This window comes from Petaurus breviceps, unplaced genomic scaffold (assembly GCF_028583685.1).
Source record: "Petaurus breviceps papuanus isolate PSGF00001 unplaced genomic scaffold, PetGlider_PUasm1.0 186, whole genome shotgun sequence".
NCBI lineage: Eukaryota > Metazoa > Chordata > Mammalia > Diprotodontia > Petauridae > Petaurus > Petaurus breviceps.
Window position 1 is genome coordinate 29,541,272 of NW_027185798.1, and position 23,287 is coordinate 29,564,558.

General features: G+C 41.5%; 1 protein-coding gene across 5 annotated transcripts in view; it reads left to right on the top strand.

The window, feature by feature from the left end:
- The window catches only part of HNF1B (HNF1 homeobox B), a 79,757-nt gene that overhangs the window by 29,155 nt on the left and 27,315 nt on the right, over positions 1-23,287 (top strand). For all 5 annotated transcript variants that reach the window (XM_069089968.1, XM_069089966.1, XM_069089967.1 and 2 more), the window contains exon 5: positions 19,480-19,640. In XM_069089968.1, the coding sequence (XP_068946069.1) occupies positions 19,480-19,640 (161 nt within the window). The remainder of the gene's footprint in view (positions 1-19,479; positions 19,641-23,287) is intronic.

Sequence of the window (23,287 nt, forward strand, 5' to 3'; positions counted from 1 at the left end):
TGTGATGTTTCCTCCTATCTCCTACTTCAGTCTCTGATTTAGGTTTTTGTGACAGTGCCAGACTCTGCTTACCTTTTCACTTACATGGAGCAATCAGATTCCGTTTGTCCCTAAACTGCATTTTCTGGGCATCCTGCCACTGGCTCCTACCTCTCCCTATGACAGTCTTTGTTGTCTCCTATTGGAACTCTATGGGTAGCTGTCTCTGGTCAGGGGCTTGTCTGAACTTTTGATATATTTACCTGAACCCACCCTGGCTTTCCTGGTGGGATGACTTTTCAACCACTCTTGACTTCTGGGTATCTTTTTGGTGTCACCCTGGGTGGAATGAAGAGACTTATGGATCTCTTCATCATTATTCAATCTGGTTATATTTTTTAAATTATTTGCAATCATTGCTAGAGTACAAGTGGGAAATCTACTGTCTTCCATGACCTTTCATGTCTTGATCTTAAGCAGAAGCCTACGAGTATTTTTCACTGAAAGGTAGCAACTTATAGTTAAAAAAACACAAAACCAAACACCTGGGATTCTGACCCCATCCTGATGCCTACTAGCTGTGTTCTCTTGGGGGATTGGATGAGTATTTGGAGGGAGAGAGGGAAGAAGTTATTCATCTCTGAGCCGCAGTTTTCTTATCTGTATTATGGGGATGAGAAGTAGTTTGGAATAACAGATAGAGAGCTGGCTTGCTGCCTCAGACTGTATGAGCATTGTTATTTTATTTCACCTTTCAGTTCCCCCAAGCAACTCTTTAAAATTTAAATTGCAATGCAGGCACAAATCACACCCTCACTGAGAACTCTTTAAACCAGTCCCTAGTCTGGTTTAAAAAAAACAACAACAGTAATTAGGCAGCTAGATGTCATAAATGAATAGCACTGGCCCTAGAGTCAAGAGAGCCATGAGTTCAAATCCTACCTCAGACACTAACTATAGGACCTTGAGTAAATTACTTAATCTCTGTTTGCCTCAGTTTCTTCAACTGTAAAGTGAGGATAGTAATAATACCTATGTTCCCAGGTTGTTGTGAGGATCAAATACTCTAGTTACCTATGTCCTAGGGTTATTAGGAGGATCCAGTGAGATAATTTATGTGAAAATTTTGGTAACCATAAAGTATTACATACCGTGTTTCCCCGATAATAAGACCTATCCCGAAAATAAGCCCTCCCCTTACTGTGTAAGATTCCTCTAAAATAAGCCCTCCCCCGAAAATAAGCCCTATTGAGATTGCTACTGTAGTGAAGGTGATCCCCTGCACTACACGCTACATTACAGTACCCTCTGTATGCACCGTCCCCCCCGTGAAACCCATGCCGCGCTCCAAGCTGCATCTAATCAGAGCTGCAGCAGTGAGCGCGTCATCCTGTTCTTCCCCAGTGATTTGCTTATTGAATAAAGGTACATTTTTTTGTTCACATTTACCTGTTTATTAAAATTGCTGTCAATGTTCATTAAAATAAGCCCTCTGGTGTTTTTCTGTCCAAAAAAATAATAAGACAGTGTCTTATTATCGGGGAAACACGGTAGATATAAGCAAAATGTCTCCCTCCTTCTGTGCTCCACATTTTTAGCATGTTAGGAACATTTCAAAAACAGGCATTCTGCTGGGCAATATTGACAAAAGGCTTCCAAATACAGTTCACTCTACTTGCTGCCAAGGTATGGCCTATCAGGAAATACACACTGGGTTGGGTGGGGTGGGGTGGAGAGGCTCCCCATGTCCCTGAGAATGATGGGAGGTCAGGTTCACAAGCTAGGAGCCAGCACTGACCCTGAACTTCCCTGTCCCCAACAAGGCATTTTTGTCTTTTCATTAAAAGGAGGTGTAAACATCCTCTTTTTGCAAAGCCTATTGGTAATCGGTCCTCCAGCCTGCCAGTCCAGAGGGGCACTCTGCTCAGGAGGCCAGGCCTTTGTTCTCCCCTATGCTGGTCCCCCCAACCTGTTTTTTTTTTTTTTAATGGGGGAGAACTGAGAAGAAGAGGGAGGGGGCAGACAAAGAGGAGTCATACTTAAGGAAAGGGAAAGAACAAGGAATGAGCTTTGGGAAATCAATCCACTGGGAGCAGCCCAAGGATGCTCCCTTGCTCAGCTCAGTGCCTGGCACTCCATAGGCCCTGAATAAATGCTTCTTGAAGCCAATTGCTGAATTGATAGATGAAACCTTCCGAGCAGACTTCAGCCCCCGCAGCTCATAACTTCTCATGTCTTTCTTAGCTTCCTTAGGTGGATATTCTACTTCTGGGGCATGGCCCTACTATTTGACACGATGAAATTTCCTCAGAAGCAATATTTTTATTAGGCCAGCCCTTGGGGGGTCAGGAGTTAACAAAGAAAAGACTCAATCATTTTAATGTTTTCTAGTCCTACAGAGTAAACCTTAGCTCTGGCTTTCTCAGGGCACCCAGCTCACCAACTCCCCCAGAGTTAGGGAATAACACAGAACAGATGATCTTTGGTGCTTAATTACTTTCCAAGGGAAAATCAGCAACCTTCTTTTGGGTCACAGAGCCATGCCAGATTTATGATTCTTTGGGACAGTTTTAGATTGGCCCCTGAGCGCATCACTCCCCAGACTGAGGAGCCTCTGGAAACTTCTGTGAAGTTGGGGAGGAGGAGGCAGTATGGGGCCCATGAGCAATGTGATGGAGTGGAAGGAATTTGGTGTGGAGTCAGAAGAGTGTGACGTCCTAGCTTTACTTTCTATGTAGATGACGGTGGGTAGATCCTCACAGAACTTCTCTGGGATTTGCTTTCCTTATCTTTAAAATAAAGGGTTTGAGCTCAATTTCCTCATATGTACAATGAAGGGAGTTCACTAGATGGCCTCTGAGGTTGCTTCCATTTAACTGTTTCGAGATGCCCTCTCACAGTTCCTTCCACTGTTCAATCTATGATCTTTGTGCTTCCTGAGAACAATATCACTTTATTTTTTTCCTTTGTAAATTATGAATTATTTTATTGCAACATAGTTTCCTTCAGAGTAATGTATCTACATGAATTTCATTTATTTACATAATCTAAATAATGACTTTCAAAATCAAACATAATAGTCTGTCCCTGGAGCAAGCCTCTTTTCCTATCAACCAATTAGCAAGCCTTATTAAATACCTCCTTTGTCTTTGGTTTTAGGCATACACCCTCTCCCCCCACCCGCTGTGAGTGAAACTATCTCTAATAGAGCTTACATTCTTTTGAAGTAGAAAATATGCATACATAAACTTATAGGAAATAAATGTATATAGAATTTAAACCAAACCAGATTTGACTTGGGTTCAAATCCTGCTTATGATAATTACTACCTGTATGATCTTGCCCAGAGGGAAGGAAAGAAGCATTTAGTAAGCATTTACTGTGTACTAGGCAGTGTGCTAAGTGCTGTACAAATATTATCTCATGCCAGGTCACAGGCTTTCTGGGTCTCACTTTTCTCACCCTTAAAACGAAGGATTTGGATCAGTTCTCTGGCTTCTAAAGCCCCTTCTAACTCTTGATCTAGGATCCTAAGTACTTAATGATATAAATGGAAGTGGTTGGGGAGGAAGGCGACTAGAGGCATAGAGGATCAGTACTCCTCTTCTAAGAGAGCCTCTGGTGACCTAAGATGAGTTAGGGAGTTGGACTGAAAATGAGATAAATCCCTTTGTGTGTGGAATGGGGTGGGAGAATTCTTAATTATATTAGGAAGATAATTAAAACAATAGCTCTGAGAGCCTTGTGTACCTCTGGTTTCAGCTCAGAAAGCTGAATCCCCAGTTGGGGTATGTGCCATTGTATGATTTTACAGCTACAATCATTGTCTCTCCCTCCCTCTCTCCTTCCCTCCCTAGTCAGGGACTATATGCTGTTAGAAGTCTTCCGGTTTTATTGGGGGGACCATCAGAGCTTTACAACAGCAGCAGATTGGGAGGAGCCAGTCACAATAAACAGATTTACAATGGATATAAACCAGACATCTTATAACTCAGGACTTTCAGGACTTTGAGTGGCAGCCAAGAGTCTGCCCATCCAGTGAAGGGGTGAGTTTAAGAAGTGATGGGAGGTGTAACTCAGCCCTGACGACTGGTTCGGCTGACATACCTCAGTAATCTGTGCTTGGACTTTCTCAGGGGAACATTTTGATAAGTGATTTGGATAAAGGTGTGGATGGTGTTCTCATTCAAATTGCAGATGACACAAAGTAAGGAGGGCTGGCTTAACCTACTGAATGGAGGTCAGAGTCTGAATCCAGGAAGAGTTCCATAGTCAAAGAGCAGTTGTTCTCAAACTTTTGGAAGCATCTCAGGAGTCCTTATCTTTCTTGAAAATTCTTGAGGACTCCCAAAGAGCTTTTGTTTTATTGGTCATGTCTATTGATACTTTCCATGTTAGAATTAAACCAGGTAAAAGGTAAAAACATTTATTAATTCATGTGAAAATGACAATAAACCCATTGCACATTAACATAATCACTTCAATGAAAAATAACTATTTTCTAAAACTGAAAAATAATTAGTGAGAAGAGTGGAATTGTTTTATATATTTGAAAATCTCTTTAATGTCTGGCTTAATAGTAGACAACTGGATTCTCATGTCAGCTTTTGCATTCAACCCATTGCAAAATGTTGTTTCATTTGGAGTATGGGCTCACCAGTTATGCAGTTTGAAAAAGGAGGAGTATTTTACTAAGTAAGTAGCTTTTTAGTATTATTGTGAAAGTAGTTTTGACTTGGAGGATACTCTGAAAGGATATCACAGACCCCTCAAAGTGTGGATGACATTTTGAGAACCTATAGGCTAGAGCATTGGGTTGAATCTCAGAAGATGAAATTATGTAGAGGTAATGAAATGTGGGTAAATGTGAAGTCTCACAGGGGTTCCAAAAATCAGGATAAAGGAGGAATTGTTAAATAGCAGTTGGTCTGAAAGAGATCTCTAGGGTATTTTTAATGGACTGCAGACTCAAGAGGAGTTAACAGACTGATTTGGCAGCCCCAAAAGTGAATGTGATCCAGACTGCATTAAGAGAAACAAAGGTTGCTGGAATGAGGAAGTGAAAGTGTCTCTGTACTCTGCCCTAATCAGTCAATGTTTGCAGTATGGTGTTCAAAGCTGGGCCTTATAGTTTAAAAAGGATATTCATAATCAGATCATTCTAAGGAGGCCTTAAGGATGTCTAAGGGCCTTGAGTCCATATCCTATGTGAATCAGTTAAAGGAACTGGGCATGTGTAGCCTGGAGACAAGGGCGCTCAAAGAGGACAATGGGGAGACATTAAAAGAAGCAAATTTGGGCTTGATATCAGGGAGAAATTGCTATCAATTAGAGCTGTCCCAAAGTGGAAAGGGCTGCCTCGGGAAGCAGTGGGTTCCCTTTACTAGGAGATCTTTATACAGAAACTGGATGCCTGCTTGTCAGGTAGGTAGGAGAGGGAATTCCTTTCAGGTATGGGTTAAATTAGGTGGCTTCCAAGGTCCCTTTCAACTCTTTAAATTCTGTGAACTTGTGAGTGTGTCTCTATTAGGGTCCAAATGAGTTATTTTGTTAGGAAATTTGGAAGACATCTGAATAACAACAGCAGTAATAGTAATAATAGTGAGATAGCTCCTATTTGTATAGTACTTTAAGCTGTTCAAAACACCTTACGTGTGTTACCTCTTTTGAGTCTCTCACACGAGTCTGTGAGGTAGAGTGCCATTATCACCCCCATATTACAAAGGAAAAAACTGACTCAGTAAAGTTAAGTGACTTGGTAAGGGTCAAATAGCTGGCAAGTGTCTGAGGTAGAATTTGAAACCAGGGTTCTTCCTGGCTTCAGGAAGTCCAGTACTCTGTGCCAAGTGTCTTCTAATGAGACCTCTAACTTGTGTCAATGCAATCTACATATTAAATATGTTTCAAGTGTTTTTTGGGAGGACGGTAGCTAGGTACAATGGTTAGAGCACAGGATCTGAAGTCAGGAAGCCCTGAGTTCAAATTCAGTCCCAGACATTTGCTAGCTATGTTACCCTGGGCAAGTCACTTGACCTACCTCAGTTTCCCCATCTGTAAAATGAAGATGATAACATCATTGACTTCCAAGGATGGTTGTGAAGATCCAGTGGAATCATATTTATAAATTGCTCTGTAACTGCAATTTAAAACTTCACAAAATTCTAAGTGCCATTATAGTGGTGGAATTCCCATAAGCACAAGACTGACCAGTACCTTGGAGACCACTCTTGCCCATCACTTCATTTGTGGCAGGATTGTAGCTAGCACAGACTTCCAAGACATCTTAAAATTCCTCCTCCCAAATGCTTTAATACACTTTTAAGACACTTTTTTCTTTATGCTTCCCAAAAAGTCAGTGATGGGCACCTAAGGTTCTGGGATTATCCACCCTTACTTTCACTTCAATCAATAAGCATTTATTAATCTATTATGCCTCAAACACTATCTTAGGTGTTGGGGATACAAAGAAAAAAAAAAAGTCCCTGCCCTCAGGGAACTTCTATTCTATTTGGGAGAAACAATATACAAGGTAAGTTCATGAAGGTATTTGGGAATGAAAGGAGGCACTGACAGCTAGGAAAGGAAAAGAAATCATTGAGGAGTCTTACTTGAGCTGAGCTTTCGTGATTCTATGAGAAGGAGGTGAGGAGGGAGGGCATTCTAGGCAGGAGAGAGGACAAAGGCATGGAGACTGGAGATGGAAAGTCTTGTGTGAGGAACAGAAAGGAGGCTCATCATGTGGGACCAGAGTTCTTAAAAGGGATTTTATGTGCAGTAAGTCTAGAAAGGTAAGCTGAGAATGAATGGGAAATAGGCCTGCTTGTCTCAAAAGCATTGTGAACTGCTGAGAGATACCAGGACAGCACTTAGGAGTTGTGATGTTGGCTTTTTTTCTTCCTTCTTTGAGTATTTAAACAAATGACCATCCCTTGGCCTTCTCTAGGAATGTTGATTTTCAGTATAGTGGGGTAGGGGTAGAAAGGATGGGGAGGAATTCTGAATTTGGAGTCAGAGAACCTGGCTCGGAATGTTCACTCTGTTATTTATTATCTCTGTTCTTAAACAAATAATTTCTCTTCTCCAGACCTAGTTTCCTCATCTGTCAAATGAAGGGGTTGGACTAGATGGCCTCTGAGGTCTCTTTTGAAGCCCTTCTGGCCCTTCTATGGCCCTATGCTTCGGAGATACCTTCCAGTCCTAAACAATAGCTATCATTTTAAGGTTCATAAAGTACTTTACATGTTATTTGAACCTCACAACTCTGTGAGGTAGGTGCTATTATTAGCCCCATTTTACAAATAAAATACCTAAAACTGTGAAAGACTAAGTAACTTACCTAGGGGTCTCAAAGCTAGTAAATCTCTGAGCTAGGATTTGAATTCAGATCTTCCTGATTCCAGGTTCAGTAGTCTATCCACTATATTACCAGGCTGCCCTCAGTCTAGGTTGCTGTGATCTTATGACTTGCCAGAGAGGACCCTAGCCTTGAAAGCCTTTAGAGTAGTCCCCTAATTGCATCAAGGATTCCAAGGCTTTATAATGCCAGACACCTCCATGGTCCAGCTTCCCTGCTCTAGGATTGCCCCCAATCCTAAACCACAGTGGCCAGCCAATAAATAATGATTGATGATGATGATAATGATGATGATGATGATTGGGTGTGGGAGTGGGGGAGGAACAGCCCTCAGGGAACCTTTTAAAGAGGCCCTAGGCTGACTGGACAATCCCCCCATGGGGTGTCTCTGCTGCCTTCTGGGGCTCTGGTTTAAGACACTCTTCTGGAAGTATTGTCTCCCGATTCGATAGAGCCTAGAGATCACTGTGAATAGGCCACAGAGATGGAAACCTCTTTTCTAAGAGGATTTTTATTAGCTCTTCTGTCACAATATAGATGTCTGTTTATATTGGACCTGACCCTTGTTTGGGCACCTCTCAGCTTGGTCTTCACGAAACTTTATGGTCTTCACCCTTTTTCCTAGACAAACCAGGAGCACCATCATTATTCCAGCCAAGCACAGCCACTTTTGTCCCCTAGCCTAGGCTAAGGAGGCAGGGCTGTCCAGGAGCTCTTTCAAAGAGCAGGCCAGCATGCCATGAAGGCAGGAACTCTGGGGCCCAGACTGTGGTTTATTGGGCTGTGCAGTGCTCTCTGTCCAGCCCTCGCCATGACAAACTCAACCGTTTTCTTCTTCTCATTCTTAGCTAGCTATCCCCTGAAAAGAAGGCATTTAGGCTGTTCTCTTGGCCTGTCTGGGACACCCCCAGTTAATTTGATTGCTTCTTCTTCACCTTTCCCCTGCTTCAGTCATACTGACCTCCAGAGGTGGGTTTAACACATCTCTTCCCCCTCCGTTTCCCCCTCCCCCCATCCCATAGGCTACTAAATTTAGATTTGGAAGAGAATTGAGTCTACTTTATTTTACAAATGAGGAAACTGAGGTTTATAGAATTCTAGTGACTAACCCAAGGTCACATGGGCATCAGCAGAGTTGGGATTAGAATTTAGGCCCAATGACACCAAATCCCATGACCTTTTCATTGTTCAATGTTTCCTTTCCATCTTTAGGGTGCCAATGTGAATTTCAAGTCCCCAAAGCCAAATTCTGTAAATTACTTTGAAAAAGTCTTCTTTAGAAACTTACGACAAAAAAAAGCATTGAACCTAGGGTTGGAGGGTTTGGGTTTGTATCCTGGTTCAGCCACTTAACTGTGTGACCTTTAGCAAGTCACTTCAATGGTGTCTGTTTTCTCATTTGTAAAATGGGTATAAAAATGTCCCTACCTCCCAGGGCTGTTGTAAGGATCAAATACGGTAATTGTAAAGTGCTTTTGAAGTTTAGAGCACTGTACACATATATTATTTATAATATAATATATAATATAATACAATATATATAATTATATGTAATGTATGTATTATATATAATACAATTATTTATAATAAGATATTATATTTTTATTATTAGCTATGAGATTGATTTTTGTAGCACTTTGTGTTTACAAAGCATTTTCACATCTCTTAGCTAATTTGGCCCTTACAGAAATCTTGTGAGGTAGATAATATAATCATTATTATTCCAGATGGAGAAACTGAAGCCTCAGAGAGGCTGCATAGCTTTGTCCAAGGTCACACAGCTAATGCAGACAAAGTTTGAATTCAGATCTTCTTACTCCATGTCCAATTAATAGTAATCACTCATTTACACGATCCTTTAAGGATTGCAAGTTGCTTTACATACAATATTTCATTTGATACTCCCAACAAAAGCCCTGGGAGATATGTTCTGAAGGTATTATTATGATCCATTTCATAGACAATGAAACCATAGCCCAGAAATGCCTGATGGTTCAGTGGGAAGAGCTCTGGGTTTGGTGTCCAGAGGATCTGGGTTCAAATGTACTATCTGTATTCTATCTTGAACAAGTAACCTCACCTTTCTGGACTTTGTTTCCTCATCTGTAAAATGAGAAGATTGGAATAGATGGTTTTTAAGGTCCTTCTGAGATCTAAATCCATGATCTTAAGTATCTTCTCTTGCTGCTGCTGCTGTCTGCTCCCTCCATTACTCCCCTGAATTTAAGATGTAGAATCCAAACTCTATCATCATTGCAACCATTCATTGTAATGGACCAAATTGCCTGGGCTTGAACCCTGGGTCAGAGCTGGAAGACAGGTCATTCTGACCCATTGGTTCATAACTGGGGGGCAAGAAGGCTTTGGGTAGATATGCTGAACCTTAGGTCTACTCCAAGGTGCACAGTGCAGGAGTCTACCCAGGAACACCCAGTAACATTGACCAACCCATGGGAAAACCATCTTCTTTCTCCTGGTCCTTAAGTCGTCCCCTCTTTCAGATAGAACTCTGATCCTCCCTGAGCATCCATACCAAACTGTAAAAACAAACAAACAAAAAAACAGACGAACAAAAAAAAAAAAAATACTACACATTGTCAATGGAAAGGATGCCATCCATTCCTTTAAAAATTATTGATAACTTTTGTTTTAATATCACCAACATTTCCCAATGTATCTCTCTTATCACACCGTTTCAGAGAGCCATTTTAAAAAGTAAAGTATCTTTTTTTTTTTTAAAGGAGAAAGGGGGAAAGTTTTACAGAACTAGCCTGTGTTGGTTTAAAAAAGTCTGATGTTACATTCAGTTTCCAAGCCCATAGTTATAGTGCTTCTGCAAAGAAAATGCTATATAGTCTTTATTTCCTTAAATATTCCCCATTTACATTAAACAGTTTTTTAAACATTCATTTAAAAATTTTTGAGTTTTAAATTTTCTCTTCCTCTACCCCTCCACCACCCCTTGAGAAGGCAAGCAATACAGTGTCAAATAAATATGAAACACTGTATATTCTTAAGCACTTGGTGGGGAAGTCTTTTGGTTGTAGCCATTCATTCAATGACAATAACAAAATAACATTCTCTTGTAACAAAGAAAAGCAGTTCAATAAAACCCACTGATCCTGCAAACTCGTCTAATAGTGCATACCACAACCCTCACCTGCAGGTCCCCCCATCTTTCCACTGACAGCAAACGGATATGTGTCATCTGTCTTCTGGTTCTGAAATTGGCCAGTCCAATTCATTAGCTTCCAACCGCCTTTTAGCGGTGATTTCATTTACATTTTCCGGCTTGCTCATTTGGTAGGTGGAGGTGTTCATTTGCAACAATTCACTGTTTACATACAGTACTACAGAAACCAAGTGTCTGTTGAGGACAAAGTGTGTTGGGGAGAAGGGAGGGGAAGCCTGCTTTAACCGTCATGAATAAGAGATTTTTATTCCCCAGGTGCATGGGGCACACTGGCTTCTGTTCACAGCCAAGACACTGTTGATGGGAGACTCTTTATGCTCTCTCATTGGTAACATTTGCTTTGATTTTTATGAGAAAACCAGTTTGTGTGTTTCCTTAAGTATCATTCAACTTTTGCCCTTGAGTCAAGAATGTTTAAAGTCTCAGCAGGTCTGTATATGCTTCCCCTCTTAGGAGCTGGCTGTCTCCTCCCTCACTGTGCCACTGAAGTTAGAAAAGAGTTTGGGAACTGGAACGAGCCCAGTGTTTGAACTGCTTTTATCTTTCAGACAGCTTTTGCTCCCAAGGCTAGGAGATTTTTAATCTTCTAAACCTTTTGCAAACACATATTCATTCTTGCCCCTGGAGGGAAGGAAATAGTCATAACTGCAAGGAATATCCTCATTTTACCGAGAAGAAACAGAAAACCAAGTGCCAATCTGATCCAACAAGCATTTATTCAGATGGTTATGAACACCTACTACGTGCAAAATGCTAGGGAGACAGAGATACAAAATGGCTTTCATTGAGGGGAGTAGGAGAAATGGCATGTATAAAGATGAGAAAATGCAAAGTCAATTCAAGGAATTTGAGAGAGGAATGTGTGTGTGTGTGTGTGTGTGTGTGTGTGTGTGTGTGTGTGTGTGTGTGTGTGTGAAAGGTCTTGCTTAAAGGAAGCCCAGGATTCTAAGGATAGAGGACCACCTACAGAAAAGGCCTGGAGCTGGGAAATGGAATACTTTGCATGGGGAACAGCTAGAAGACCAGTTTGAGTGGAATAGGGAGTGTATGAAGGGAAGTAAGAGGAAATAAAATTGAGAAGGTAGGTGGGAGTCAGATTATGGGGGGCTTTAAATGCTGACCCGAGGACCTTGTGACTTATGCTTTGTCAAGAGGGAGGCACTGTAGATTTTTTCAGTAGGGGAGGGATATGTTCAGATTTGTTGGCAGCAGCATGGAGAACAGATTGGAAAGATAGGAGTTAGGGAGACCAATTAGGAAATCCATGCCATATTCAAGGAAAGAGGAGCTAAGGGCATGAACCATAAAGACATACAGTTCTCTGGATTTCTTCCTTCACAGAATTGCAGTAGAGAAATAAAGGTGGAGCTACTAAATTCATTAAATCATTCCCAGATTCAAGGCTATGTGCTAGACCCTGGACAGAAAAAAAAGACAGAAAGCCCCTACCCTCAAGGAGCTTACATGCTACTCAGGCATTCCAAAACTTCAGTCTCACTAGACAGAATTAGGATTCTACTGTTTCTCTCTTACTCCCTCTGTCTCCATTTTTGTCTCAGTCTCTCTGTCTCTGTCTCTCTATTTCTTTCTTGAACTCCCTAAGGAAGAGTGGTTCCCATGAAATGAATTAAGAGTTTGCTGTACGTATTGTTTTCTCTCTAGGCTGGTCAAAGACAAGTCAGGGGGAGGAACCCCTCCTCCCACCCCCAACACACATATACACTATATTTTGACTCTACAAGAAAGAAAACACAAGCTAGCTGTAATTTATGGGCTCAGTTATTTCATTTTTGGAAAAGCATTCCAGACCATCTCCTCAACTCCCAGGGTTTGAATTCCCTGATTTTCTGCTTCTGCAGTGGCTGTGTAGCACTCTGCATGAGGTTAGGAACACAGAAAAAAAATGTGTGTGACAGTGTCCCAGCCTGTTGAGTAATGTTTACTCTCTTCGTGGTTGGGACGCTCACTTGAACTGGCAAAGGTCCACCTGCCCCAGGAACATTCCTGCATTATCAGGGATGGGAGATTGGTTTTGAAATGACAAGGGGCAAAAGGCATCCCAGGGAGATTCCAAGGGCAGCCTTCAGACCTGAGGTCACCTATTCTGATTATTCTGATCCATAGACTGATTCTCTTTCTCTCTCTCTTGCTCTGTCTGTCTCTCTGAATTTTAGGGAGAAATCTGGTCTTCCACAGTGCCCTGTGATTATTGGAGCTCAGCCCCAGGAGTCCCTGAACTGCTTTTCCCTCTGTTCCTAGTCTTACTAGGGTTCTTGATATACTTTCATTGAGAGGCCATAGGGAGTAAGAAATAGAGTTCTGGACTTGAAATCAGAAAGACTTGGGTCTGAGTCCTTATGAGAGACATTTATTAGCTGTGTAGCTTTCTAAGGTCTTTTCTAACTCAATCTCTAGTTCTATGATTATTGTCCCTATATCTTCTTCTCCCAGGACTGCCTAGTAGTCTTCAGGCACTGCTTTTCAAGCATCCTCTTACTTCCTGAGCATGGATAAAAGGCAGATGGATGGGGCATTATGCCCATTTTACAGAGTAAAGATAAGGCCAGGGCACAGAAAGTTTCTGGAGGGAAATACTATGAGTAATACCTTCATTTTATACATGAGGAAACTGAATCCGGTGATGAGTAAGGGCAGAAATGGGATCAGAATTATTTAGTAAGCTTGCTTCCTTGTCAGTCTGTGGCTCCAGCTGCTTTCTGGGACAAGGGCCTCCGCAGCTGCTTCCTTCATCTTCCTGCGATGACATGGAGAAGGAGGATTCAAAAGACTCAATACCATGCCTCATTTTTCAAAAACTGTAAAATTCTGGGGCCTAAGCAAACCCTTCATAAAGGGCTCCTTTGCCTTTTGTTAATGGAAAGAAATAAGTGACTCTCCATGGAGAAGAGCTTCCTCCTTTCTTGGGGTGGAGTCTACTCCTCTCTAATACAGGGGCTGATTGGGTGGTAGTTATGTTTGGCTTTGAATGCCAGTTCAGTTCCATTTGCCAGGCATCTCTCAGCTACCTTCCATGTCCCAGACACTGTGCTGGGTTCTGAGGACTCAAAAGCAAAGGATCTTGGATCTTGCAAAAACTGGGGAGAAATGACACATACATATCAGCAGAGAAGTTATATAGAATATAATTGTGGCAAATGCTGAGGAATTAGGGAGAGGAAGAGAGAGAGAATTAATAAGTAGAAGAGGCAGGATTGGCCTTGTATAGCACAGGACCTTAGGTAGGAGGTACCTGACACATTTAAAAAAAAATTAAATTGAATGTAATTAAGTAACTGCAGGTTTGAAGCATCCAAGTGTATTGCTTCTTTGAACCACCTGCAAGGGCATGCTAATAATTATTTAACAACCAGGTTTCTGAGGGGAAAAAAAAGCACACATTGTAAAGTTTGATCTCCACTATTAACATTTTCTCCATCACTTTCTTAAGTCTAGACAATCAATAATCAAACCCTGATTTGTAACATTTAACAGTTTCTGGAGATGTAAATAAATGCTCATAATGAAAATTTAGTGATTGCCTCTGCCAGAATGTCCATTGGGCTCCGGCACCCCCATAAACATGCTTTTTGTCCCTTCTTCTTTGAAAAAGTTTGCTTAGCCTTAAATGTTGGTCACCAAATAGATTGTCATCTTCTCCAGAATCCCTGTAACCCCAGAAAGAAATTATAATTCATTTTCCAGGTGCTAGGTGGGACTATAGTGACCATGACTTATCAGGACAGAAAATGGAGAGTGACCTCAAAAAGAAACTGCTGTTTAGTCAGTAGCAGTGCTGGTATAATGGAAAGAGCATTGGATTTGGAAGGGGAAGTTCTGGATTCAAATTTTACCTCTGATGCTTGCTTACCAGCTGTCTGAACCTAGGCAAATCACTTGGACTCTCAGAGTCTCAGTATCTTACTTATAAAACAGAGAATAGTAACTCTACTCCCTACCTCTCACAGTTGTGAGAATTCAGTCCATTCTGAGAAGAATGTCATTATTTACCTTGTTGTCCTAGGTGCTGGGAATGCAAATAATGAAAAATAATCCCTGCCCTCAAGGAGTTTGCATTCTACTGAGTTGAGGAAAAGGGATGTGCATGTGTGTGTATACATACATACATATATATATATATACATATGTATATATATTATATATATATATATATATAATCATTTGAGGAGGGAGAAAGTAAAAGCAATTAGGAGGATTCAGAAGGGTTTCTGTTAGGAGAAAGCACAGAAGCTGAGCTTTGGAAAGAGCAAGGGATTCTTCAAAGGTGTCCAAAGTTGTTCACAAACTTTAATGCACCTTATACAACCTTTATAGTGCCCTAGAGGCAGCAGTTATTATTATAGTGGTCACAGGGTTGGGAGTAAAAAGTTCATGGGCATGACTTGTGGGCATCATGAAGCCTCTTTTGCCCCACCAAGTTCACATCTGCCCTAGGCAGTAGCAAAGGATCTCATCTTTAAGAAGCAGCAAAGTATAGTAGAAAAATCCACTGGATTTGGAGACAAATTTGGGTTCAAATTCTGCATGTATTATTTATTACCTGTATGACCACAGGTTACTTCAGCTCTTGGCCTGAGTTTCCTAATTTGTGAATGAGGGGTCAGGAGGAAGAGGGATATGTATGGACTTAGATGACCTCTCAGGTCTCTTTCACCACTAGATCTTATAATACCAGCAATATTAATCCGTGCTTTCTTTTGTTCATTCATTTATTTACCTCACACTCCCTGAGGGCAGGGATTGTTTTTGTTTTTCTAATTCATATCCCTCCAGTGCCTAGCATTGCCTGGCACCTAATAAGTGCTTAATAAATGTTCATTGAAATAAATGGGGTAGAGAATTGCTTTACTTAGAGGGAGAAGGCAGGATGCTGTCCTGTTTCTTTTCTGTAGCCCCTAAAACCATTCTGGTATCTTTTGGTGGACTGGCCATAAAGAATTATGCTTATGGATTAAACTTAATATTTCTGTATTGCCCTCACTTCCATTACTTTCTAGGTCTGGAGAGTGCTAGATAGTTTTGTTTCATCTTGCTCTAACCAATAGTTCTCTCCACCCTCTCTGTTACCATAAATACTCCCTGTTCTATGTGCTGCCTTTCTTCACCAATCTTTGCTATACACAAATACTGGTTTATGTAAATAATAGCAAGGATCCTTCAGGACCCTGGGCTGCTTAATGGAGAGCTTATGAAAGAAGCTTCTCTGAAGTGCTTAGTACATTGCAGGGGCTTAATAAATCTTTATTGAGTGACTGGAGGTTGAAAATAAACACAGACCTGGAAGATGAGTAGCATTCTCTTCCCTGCCACCTCTTCCATGCTTTGCCTAGCTCCCCCACTCCTGCAGGCTCAATCACATACTTGTTGAAGGTGCTCCTTTGGAGCCAGAAGCTATGGAATCATCTTCATTTCTAGAAAAGAGCGAAGAGTGACTTAGTAACTTGCCCAAGATTACCTAGCAAGTACATGGAAGAATCAGGATCACAACCTAAGTGCTTGGCCAGTCCCCAGAAAGTGCTTTCTCAGTCTTAAAGCTCTCTATGAATTGGAGCTGAGGGTATGGTGATTATGGTTGTTTTTGGGACTTCATCCCTCAGGCCAGTTGCTTTGTTACTAATAAATGGTCCTTGTATGTGTCTCACCAGGGATCCCTTGTAAAGAAGTCTTTTGTTTCCAGTGGATACCCTTGGTTAATTATTTTAAAATAAATAATTATGTAGCCTGTGGCAGGGGAGAAGCCAACCCATGACCCATATTTGATCGTTGAAGGGCTGGCCCTCTTTTTTTTAGCCAAACTAAATAGGTTAAATTGAGACTCTATGTTTGACTTGAGACTGAATCGATGATGCAGACAGGCTGGGAGGTGGAAACACGTCTGGCTCCCAGTGCTGTCACCACTCACTCCAGAGCAAAGCATCTTGGGGAGGCAAACAGCTTGTTAGAGCAATGGGGGTGGAGGGGCATGGCAGGGGTGGGGGGGGGGGGGGGGAGAAAAGAACAGAAGGAAAGATATTTCTGAAAATGGAAAGAGCAGGTGGGGAGTAGCAGGGATTGATTTTGAGATCAAGCAGCAGCAGAAGTTCTCAGGGCTCTTTGGGGGAGTTGCTCTCCCTGACAATTTAATAACATCACAGATTTGGAGCTGAGAGGAAACTAAGAGATTATTAAGTCCAGCTTCATCGTCTTATAGATGAGGAAAATGAGTCCTAGAGAAGTCAAATGACTGGCCCAAGATTTCACAGGAAGTGACAGAACAAGAAATTGAACCCAGGTCTTCTGACTCCTTCCATTTTAGGGCATTTTCTACAACTCACTGCTTTCCCATTGCATTGGTCATCTTGTGTTACTTTCCTGTTCTTGTCATACCAAACAAGAAGACCTCTTCACAGATGGGACTATAGATTTAGAGCTACATTAGAAGCTATGGGGGAAACTGAGGCACAGAGAGGTTAAATGATTTGCCTGACATCAGACATCTAGTGAGTATCTGAGATGGGATCTGAACTCAGATCTTCCTGATTTAAAATCTGGGACCCTATCCATTACCCAAAGCTGTCTGCAGTTTGGCATTGGAAGCTAAAATTTGCCCCTTTGACTCCTTGATAGTTTGGTGTAGTGCCTTGACTGGACTTGGAGTCAGGAAGACATAGGGGTTCAATTCATACCTTTGGCAGTTGGATAAAGCCTATTGACCCTTTCATAGTATTGCCTTTAATAAAACATACAGAATTACAAAGGAAACCAATTATAGTGGAATACAGCTATCAAGTATTCTTTAAAATGAGTTTACAGACCATAAGTTAAGAGCTAGGGATCTAATCCAATCTCCTAATTCTATGGATAAGGAAAGTGAAATTTAGAGAAGTTAAATGACTGATCCAAAGGCACACAGACTGCTAGAAGGATCATAGATATTGGAAAGGGCCTTTGAGATCATCTAGAACCTTCATTCTACAGAGAAAGAAATTGAGTCCTAGGGACTCAACCAATTGGTTGAATAGCATGGGGAAAACTACATCAGAATGTAGAAAGACATATCTTTGTCTCAGGGAGAAATATGGAATCATTAAAAGAATTTTGCAGTTCAATCCAACCCTCCTTATTCCTGTTTACTGTTGGTCCCAAATTCATTGTTCATTTGCAGTATCAACTGAAAATATAGATAGATATAGATGTAGATGTAGTTAGATGTAGATATGTAGCTTGTCTGTCCAAGTGCATAGTATAAACAGATCCATAGGAATTCTTCATCCACTTGGTTTTTATAGTTTGGATGGTTAGGTCAAGCTCTCATTAGTGATTATGGTTCAGAAGTTCTTAACTTTTTTTGCTTTGTTTCATGGACTTCTTTTTAGAATGATGTTAGTCTGGTAAAGCCCACAGACCCCCTTTAAGAATGTTTTTAAATGCACAAAATAGACTACATAGGATTATAAAGGAAACTATTGATATTTGAGCAGTTATCAAACTATTTAAAAGAAATAAGACAGGTTCACAGACCCCAGGATAAGAAATCTGCCCCTGTGAGATATCATTTCCTAATCCTGTCAAATCTCAAATGGGCAATGACAGGTCTGAGTCTTGTTGTGCCCTCTGTGTCCTTGGTGAGGTCAGTCCTTGGCCTACTTCACCTTTAGTTCTGCTCTTCTTCATTTGTCAGGTAGGTATTAGCCCCCACAACCTGAATACAGGTCAGATTTTTCACCAGCCAGTCCTCAGTCCCACGAGTCCTTTCCTTCATTGGAGGCTTGGGTTTCCTCAAGCCATAAGTAAAGTAGGGAGTTGGTGAATATCTGTGGTTCACTCCTCTTTAAAGAGCCTCTGAGCACTTAGAGACTAAATTACAGTGGATAACTAAACCTCCACAGTCTGAGTGGGCTTCCTTCTCTTCAGCTAGATGGTTCTTCCCTTATGTCCTTCCCTTCCTTTATGACCTTACATTAATCAAGGAAAGTTCCAGAATTCAAGACACAGCTGCAGTTTCATACCTGTCTTGCCATATTTCTCCTTTGGCCAAGCCAAAGAGTGACCAGGACTAAGAGCCTGGAATGGAGAAGGGGTATACACTGGCTTGGGAGTTTTGACATGGCCTCTGCTATGGCTGCCTGGGCCACATACCGAACTCCCCACTGAGCTTTCTTTTCCCTATAGATGAAGTGAACCCTTTCCCTCTCCCCCACCAAAAAGTAGCTAAGATGCTTCTCAGAGGAACTCCAAAAAGAGGTTACCCATCACTAAGTTCTGGGCATAAAAAGAAAGGTCCCTGCATTCAAGCCGCTTGCATTTTAAAGGGGGAGATGGTGTATAAACATCTATCTGCATATAAGATATACAGGGTAGATTAGAGCAGGGATGTCTTGGAGCTAGCTTGAACTTATTCATGAGCTGATAGTTAAATCTTCAACATTTATACCATAGAAATCAATGAACACTATAAATAAGGGCTTGATTTATTGATATTTTTACTTGTCCAGACTTAAGAAAGTGATGGATAAAATGTTAATAATGCAGATTAAATTTAAAAGTGTGTTATATGTATAAAATTCCCCACCCCCACCAAGCTAGTTGTTAAATATTTACCAGCACACCTTCCATTTGGAATTAATCTCAGAGGGAAAGCACTGGGAAGTGCTGACCAAGGGTTAGAAAGCCTCAAAGAAGTGTACCCCTGACTAAGGAGGATAACAAAGGGTCACTTGTAAACCTCCAAAGGGCACACATGCAAGAAGGAGCAGAACCAAAGTGGCGGTCACCACTCTACCACTGGGACTTCCTGGAAAGGCCACCAAAAGTTTTGGGATGGAGGGAGTGCACTGGCTTTGTTTTCTTCTCAGTGAAACCCCTGAAAACAAGGCTGGAAACCACTGAATCGGGTGTTCTGCATTTCTAGAGGTCATTCTAATGGCCCATCACTGGGGCTCATGTTGTCTTGCAGGAGTGAGATACAGCCAGCCAGGGAACAACGAGGTCACTTCCTCCTCCACCATCAACCACCATGGCAACAGCGCCATGGTGACTAGCCAGTCGGTTCTCCAGCAGGTTTCTCCAGCAGGCCTGGACCCCGGCCACAGTCTCCTCTCACCTGATGGTAAATTGGTGAGTACACCTGGGCCATTGTAGCACTAGGAGCTGATAAGATAAGAGGCAAAACAAACAGGACTTCTCACAAGGCCTGCCTTAAACAATGCAGCATTGTAGCCTGGGCAAAAAAAATCAGGGGCTGTTCACAGTTGGAACGGAAAGGCAATGCTGTGTGACCCTGTCTTTGGCTGGTGGAAGAGGTGTTCGGTTTGAACCCAGCCAATAAATCTGACAGAGAGCTGCTCTCGTTTTATTGATTGAATGCCTCATAAAGGAACAGAGCGGGTGGGACACTGTTTGTCTTTTGCTGCTGATGACATTCACATTGATAAAACTCGTTCATGGGGTGGTTGGCGTCTTTTTTTCCTTTTTTTTTTTTGATTGCTCCAAAGTCAGGAGTTCGTACCCAGAAAGCATTTTATCATGAAACATATCCCTATTGCCCTCCTCCCTCCCCACCCTTCTCCCCTTCCACTGTTCCATTCCTTTTTGCTACCAAGAATGCAGCAGGTTAGAATTTTGGGCTGGACCACTGATGGTAGTGATAAGGCACTTTTAAAATCGGGTGGTGTTTTCAGTGGTCTCTGCCACCATGTGACTCAGTAGGACACCCGAAACAAAATGGCAGGAGGGATGGAATAGTGACAATTTCCTCTTCAAGCAGAACTTGTAGTCTATAGTTTCAAAGGGCCATGTCAAAGGTACCTATTTGATTCAATTTAAATAATATTTTTTGAATTCCTACTATGCGCTAGGAATTGTACTAGGTGCTAGAGATGCAAAAACAACAAATAAAATTGTTCCTGACCCCAAGGGACTTACACTCTGTTTGGGGAGATGGGAGAGGATATAATGTCATCCCAGGCCTTTCTTCCAGTTGAGATGAAGCAAGTTTGGATTTCTGAGTGACTAAGAATGCACACAAGTCCCAGAGAGCAAGGGAGGATGAATAGCATCATGACATTTGCGAAACTTGGTCGGAAATGGAAAATGTATTTTTTGGGTCATGCTCAGCTTTTGTTTTTGGAGAGGGAGAGATCATGCATAGACTGCTAGTTTCCACAGTGGAGGTGGGGCAGGAGCACACTCCCCAGAGCTGCCACTCTCTTCAACTGAGCACCTGACAAGAATGGGAGGGGCATCCGAGTTCATATGCCACACCAGACCTTGACACTTAAGTTGTGTAGGCAACACAGGAAGGGCAGGTCACAGGTGATTGGCTGCCTGGCTTCCTGAAGGAAAAAACAGCATGTGGTTTCTGTTGGCTGCAGCAGGCTTGGCCAGTACTAGTTTCAGGGAACCCAGGGCTGCTTTCCCCAGCTGAGGACTCTTCAAGGAAAATACAAAGGTGCTTCCTGCCTCACTCTCCCTGTGCCCTTTCTTTCTCCTGGTCTTCTAATCCATGTCATGGGTCTAATTGATCTCTTGAGAAAGACCATTCCCCATCAATTCAAACTATCATGGAACTGACACACAATCCCAATCCTTGGAATTTCTGCTAAGTCACTTTGTGACCAAAACTCCCATTAACTAAGGCATAGTATGGTTGAGATCTCATGGGAGAAGTTGAGGTGGCTTTTCTGAGTCTCTTAGTGTCTGAAAGAAACTTTACCTTGGGGTTCGCAAATGTCCCCCGAATCTCAGCTTCTTCCCAAGAAAGTAGCTAGAGTAGAATACAGCCTGACTTGTTCTAGACTCAGCCTATAAACTTACTTGCTTCCTTCTCCCATCTCAAATTCCATCTCTGACACTACTATGTGACTGCAGGAAAGTCACTTAACCTCTGTACCCCAGGCAGCTCCCTAAGAATTTTCTACTAAGTTGTAGAGGATTTGCATTTGAAGGAACTCCACATGCTGACAAAATCACAGATCCTTTGTGCATTTCTAAAGGTAACACTGCTTTGTGATCCAGCCTTGTATACTCTGTTATTCAGTCTTCCTTGTGACCTGTAGCAAGACAACTGGCCAGGATGAGCTGGAGGTTATCCTCGTGGGAGTATAAAGCATAGGAGAACACGGACTTTCATGCAAGAATCTCCAAGGACCCAAAAAAGCCTAATTGTTTTCTTCAGCAGTTTACTGGACTTCCATCAACACCGTTAGCAAATGGAAATTGGGGAAGGAGATTATATTTTTGCATTAGCAGAAATAGAGGCAACAGCGCAGGCAGGGTACTCCAGTCTTCAGACTTAGTATCCTTTCCACACAATATGTATACATACACACATAGTATTTGTGTAGATATATATATATATTTATAGCATATATATACACACATATATAGCATATGTACATACATATAGTATATGTATAGTATACACACACACACATATATAGTATATATACACAAGCATAGAGTGTATACACATACACACACATATTTTTCCCTCCACAATTTAAAGTCAAACCAGGAAAAAAAACCAACCCAGGAACTCTTACCCCTTCCTTGACTTTCTCAGAGGGGCTATGCCACTTACCTGGCTCAATCCTGGAACAGGTTATTGGGATGTGTGTGTGTGTGTGTGTGTGTGTGTGTGTGTGTTTTATGACTCTGCCATTTCAAAAACAAGTCTGGCAAACAGACTGGTTCTCTCTTGTTTGATGTGGTTAGAATTCTTTCTGGGTCATGTGACCACAAGCTCATTTCTTGTTGCTCAATTTAAAAACACAAACAAACCTGTTTTGATTTTTTTTTCCATTTTCTTAATTTAACCTTGGAAACCACTGACTTGGCTGGAACAGCAGCATTGGCATACAGTAGCATACTTGGTACAATTGGTGTGTAACCTTTGAACTTTAAGAGCTCTCCTGGCTGACTTCTAGTCACATTCTCCCTCCAGTTATATGCTAGGAGTCTCGACTTCTTCACATCACCATGGGGGGGAACGCAATCAACCAGCATTTATTATGAGAGGCAGTATGGTATAATGGATAGAGAGCTAACCTTGGAATCTTGAAGACCTGAGTTCAAGTGTTTCCTCTGACACCTGGGTGTATGAACCCAAGCAATTCTTTGTGCTCCAGTCAACTCTCTAAGACTAAAACTTGAAGTGAATATATTGACCTGCATTGGCAGAGAGGACCCCTTCATCAGAGAGCTCTCTATGCCAAGGAAATTATAGGTCTCTCATCCCTCCCTCATATGCCAGGTGCTGTGTTATAGTGATGGGGACACAAAGTCAAAAAATGAAGCAGTTCTTGATTTCAGGGAATTTATATTCCTTTAAGCAAAGCAACATGTGTATATAAATTTGTGTGTGTACATATATATATATATAGACACATACATATATATACATGTTATTTAGGTATATATATACACACATGTATATCTGTATTTACAAAATACTTTAAAAGATTGTATTTTTTTAAAGGAGTATATGGGGTCAACCTGATCCACAAAGCTAGGGGGATACAAGAAAAAAAAGAAAGAAAAGGACTTGCTTGTTTGACATTTTCACCATTGCCATGACAACTTATCAATTTTTCAAAAGTTAGTATGGTTATACTGCTAACGTGGAAATGGGAATTTAAGATAAAGGTAGAAAAACATGAGGAAACTAGAAGATATGTGGAGATTGCAGGAGATGACTGTGGGCTCTTCTCACCCACTAACCTTAGGGTCAGAAGTGGAACTGTATGCTTTTTTCCCACTGAATC